The sequence below is a fragment of the Dasypus novemcinctus genome, chromosome 4 (genome assembly GCF_030445035.2).
Source record: "Dasypus novemcinctus isolate mDasNov1 chromosome 4, mDasNov1.1.hap2, whole genome shotgun sequence".
In the NCBI taxonomy this organism is placed as follows: domain Eukaryota; kingdom Metazoa; phylum Chordata; class Mammalia; order Cingulata; family Dasypodidae; genus Dasypus; species Dasypus novemcinctus.
In genome coordinates this window covers 70,528,723-70,533,193 of record NC_080676.1, presented here as the reverse complement: position 1 = coordinate 70,533,193, position 4,471 = coordinate 70,528,723, and the positions used below count along the sequence as shown (strand labels likewise).

The 4,471-nt window shown below is 57.5% G+C and overlaps 1 protein-coding gene across 1 annotated transcript; it reads right to left on the bottom strand.

Moving 5' to 3' along the window:
- Window positions 1-823: 823 nt before the first annotated feature.
- Window positions 824-4,186, bottom strand: FAM43A (family with sequence similarity 43 member A). The gene has a single exon (XM_004479634.5). The coding sequence runs from the start codon at window positions 2,939-2,941 to the stop codon at window positions 1,673-1,675; it is 1,269 nt and encodes a 422-aa protein (XP_004479691.1). The 5' UTR covers window positions 2,942-4,186; the 3' UTR covers window positions 824-1,672.
- Window positions 4,187-4,471: the final 285 nt, after the last annotated feature.

The following is a 4,471-nucleotide window of genomic DNA, read 5'->3' as shown; positions in this document are numbered from 1 at the left end:
CATCTTATTACAACTCCAGCTGATTGGGTGTAGCCACACTAAAGACATCTGTTTAGAGTTTACAACAGAAACAAACACACAGAAAACATGAAAATCCTAAACACACACACAGACAAAGCTCTACCCACTCTTGTCCACCTTGACCTCCATACCACTCCCTCATGGTCACCCTCGGTTGTAGAAGGGAATGGGCTCTGTGGCCTACCTACCCCCTAGCCCACCTAACTCAGTCATGCCATGATTGGAATTTGCCAACCTTCCCCTCCTTAATTTTCCTCCCAGGAAAAACAGTCATGGATCCTACTCTTAAGAGAGCCCCAGGGGACTTTAAGTCTCTAGCCCATTTTTAAAGCTCTTTGAGCTTGCAAGATTATACAGTGACCGTATATCTGATCATTAGCATGACCCAGAGAAGGGGGTGGTAAAACCATGTAGGCCATGAAAAGTCACTCCTCCACAAAGAGCTTTGCAGGTCTAAGAGAGGGAATGGAACTCACACTTGGCATCAGCATGTATGAACTCAAAATGATCTGACTAGCACAACTTACTTAATGAAGAATAAGGCTGGCCCCACCTGCAGCACCCAAAATTAAGTAAGTCCAGGAAGGCCCCAGACTACTCATAAAGCAGGTCCCCACCCCAATCATCTCCAAGCTCAGCAAAGGCCAAAGGTTGTCCTATCACACCACCCAGCAGGCTGGTATACCCCTCCCATACCCACAGCCAAGCACCTTCAGCAGCAGCTCCAGACACTCACCTGTTCTGGGAAAGTTTCCTCTTTATTCTCCCCACTGGCATGCGAACAGAACCAGAAGAGTGCTACTTTTAAAAAATAACAAAATGTTTTATACACATTTCTGTATATACAACTGAACCACATTTTACATGTCCCTTTTGCACAGCAAAAGATATAAACATTTAGGTCTGAGAACACAGTTATGTACAAAAAAAAAAAGATGCCAAAAATACTTCACAACAGTGCAAAAATATTTTACACAGTATCATGGAGCTCTTTTGAGCAGGAGGAAGGTGTGTTTCTAAAGGAAAACTCCTTTTTTTTAGCTATCAGATGTCTTTAAGTGTAAACAATGCAACTTTCTTTCATTCCCCGACCTCCCCCCAACAGTTATTTGAGGAATTTGGCATAATTTCAAGGGCCTGAGTCTGAGGTAAACAACCCAAGCTCTCACACCAAAAAGAACTGGGGGCAGGGGGTGGTACTGTGAGAGCGAATTCTTCTTTTTTTAATGACATGTCAATGACAATGCTGGGCAGCGGGGATGGGGGGGGCGGAAGTTAACCCCTCCTCCCCAGGCCCCAGCTGCCCCACAAACAGGAAACTGGTCGACTGGCACCTCCAGCCTGCGAGCCTGTGCGCGCTTCACCGGCGATTTCCCTCACCTCCCACCCCACAGCTGTCTCTCCCTCCCTCGGATGGGGGTTTTCCCTCTTCCACATCTCCCCACCGCCTCACCGGCGGCCTGAGCCCCGCCTCAGACAGAACCAAATAAGTGAAGGGAACAAAGGGGGCTCTGGACCTTGGCCCCAAGGGGAGCTCTGGTCCCCAAGTACCCATTTCCCCTTTCCTGGCGCGGGCAAGTGGGGGAGGGAGGCGGGGGTGTGGGGACGACGGGTAGGGAGTCACGGTGTGGCACGCGAGGCTGCTGGGACTTCAGCCCGAATGGGACTCGTCCGGGCTGGCGCCGTCGCCTGGGCCAGATGGGTCCCCCGCGGTGGCAGGGATAGCGTCCGACCCTCCGCCCTCGATGGAGCTCTCGCTGCCCGTGCTCTCGCCGGACAGCAGGCGCGTTACGCGCAAGTCGGCCTGCAAGCTGCGCACGTCGTTGCCAAAACTGAGCTCGCCCAGGTCGCTAATGAGCTGCGACAGCTCGGCCTTCATGTCCGCGGGGCTGCCCAGCAGTAGAGGCGGCGGCCCGGCCTCGGGGCTCAGCGAGACCCCGCCGCCCCTCAGCGCCTCCTCGCGGCCGCTCTCCAGCGTGTCCAGCAAGTCCCCGCATTCGAAGTGCATGGCCACCACCAGGGCCCGCTGCGCCTCGGCCTCCTCCGCGGGGTCCCCATCCCCCGCATGGCCGTCCTCCTCCTCCGGGCAGCCCTCGGGCTCTTCCTCTTCCTCCTCCTCCTGCAGCTCCTGCTCCTGCTGCTCGCCGAGCAGGTCCTCGGTGATGGAGCCAAGCTTGGGTGCGCTGCGGCTGCGCTCCACCGGCGGCTTGTAGCAACAGGGTCCGTGCAGTAGCAGCTTGCGCAAGGGCACTAGCGGGATGGTGTGTGCGCCCACCAGCTCCTGCTGCTGGTGACGCGCGTCGTCCCGCCGCTTGAGGCGTTTAAATTCCGCCAGAGCGTTGGCCGACGTCTGGTAGAGCAGCAAGGCCATGGCCTGCGCCTTCTCGGGCTTGGACACAAGCACCGCGTGGCAGCGCAGCATTACCGCCTTGTGCTTCAACTCGTGCCGATACACCCAGGCGAAGACCTTGGGCAGTCGTGCATCCGCCACGCAGTAGGTGACACGGTGCAGCAGGTAGAGGTGGCCCGGGCGGCGCAGCGCGCGCTCCTCGGCGTGCACCATGCGGATACCCTGCGCACTCACGGTCAGCTTCATCTTGGTGCCCTGACGGCCTGCCTCGCTCTTGCTCCAGATCTTGCCTACTGCAAGGTCGGTGCATCCGTCACCTCGCGCCTGAATGGTGGTGGCGTTGCCCAGGTAGAGCACGGTGTAGGTGGGGTCCTCGCTGGTGATGTGCAGTTTCTTGCGCTTGGAGCGGAACATGCTGCCCACCCGGCTGAGCGCGCCTTCGGGGCACGCCCGCGCCAGCGAGCTGAGCGCCGAGTAGTGCAGGCTCACGGCGTAGCCCTTGGGCTTGGACGCCTGCCGCGAGGGCGCCTCGGCCAGCAGCTCGAACTTGTGCTTCTTCCACGGCAGCATCTCCGGAGGGCGCCCCGGCGCTGCTGGGCGGCGGCGGCGGCGGAGCGCCGGATGCGAGCGCGGCTGAGCACCCGCCCCGGCCGTGCTCGGCCCGGGCAAGACCGAAAAATAAAACTCTTATTGGGAGCGGCCGGTGGAGGGGGCGGGGTGGGGGCGATAGTTCTCGGGAAGCCCGCAGGAAGGAGGTAGAGGTAGAATTTTAAAAAGAAAATACTTAACTGCGAGAGTGGAAAAAAAAAAAAAGCAGCAATACACGAGCGCACACAGAATTAACACAAGCCAACAACAACAAAAAACTACCCCAGCCTAGGCATGGACGAGGGCAGAGTCTCAGGCAAGCAAAAAGAAAGACCGAACAAGAGCGGAGCAGAAAATGTCTTAGAAAAATGCTAGCTGTGCTCGTGCAAATAGAGGAAACCCAGAGAAGCTCCCGGGATGGTGCGAGAAGATGCAGAAACTCCTCGGCCAACGTCAAAAAGGTCCCCCCTCACATACACACAGCCCGAAGGCTGGGGCCAGAAACCGCGGAAACTCAACTGGGAGTGTGCCAAGGGCCCCACGCTCCCCACCCTCAATGGGTGCTGGAGACACAAGCCCCTCTGCCGGGCTGGTCCCGGAATCAGCTGCTTGCCCACAGTGCGGTCGGATGGCGGGTCCAGCTGGCCGCGGCGGGCCCCGCGCAGCAGTCGCGCGGTGGCTCACTGCATCTTCGCTCCCGCCGGACGCCGGGGACTCGGTTCTGCAGATCACTGTCCGGGCTGGCTCGGCCGGGGCAGCGCCGGGCTCCGAGGGCGGGGTGCGCGCATGGTCGGCTCCGGGGATGGCCGCTACCTCATTGCTTCCCTCCCGGGGTGTCCAACTCCGTTGGCGGGCTCCCCTCGGTCGGCTGCCCTTCTTCGCAGCGCGCCCTCTCCGGTGCGGCGCACGAAGGCCAGCTCGCCGCCTCACATCCTTGCTGTCCCGGAGGAAGAGCTCGGGTAAATATAAGCCGGCGCGAACCATTCGCCGCGCGGGGACAGGGGAGGAGCAGAGAAGAGGATCCTTTTCGGGCTCCGACGCCCGGCGGCTTCCTGATCTCTTAAAGGGACCAGGTTGCCGCCCTTGGTCGAGGGAGAGGGAGAACGTTCCAATACCGCAATTATACCCCAAATTTACCGGCATCTCTTTTATCAACAGAAACCACCAAGACCTGGGCTGGCCCCACAGCAAAAGGAACTTGGACTCAGACACTCCACCCCCAGGCTGAATTGCAACTCACCGAATAAATGTATATCTAGATCGAAACTTCTGTGGGAAGTGGTAGAATCTGGGATTGTAGACTATAATTTCCCGGTGCAAAAAGATTAGGAAAATTGTGGTTATTTTCTTTGTGATAACTCACTGACAACTATCTGGTGCTGTTTAATATTATAATTTTCAGAATTTTACTCTATTAAAGAACACAAAGAGGGGCAAGGAAAACGCCAAGATGTATCCTTCTCTCTCTTGGGACCCTTTCTCCACAGCAAGAAGCAGAGAGCTCAGTGAGAC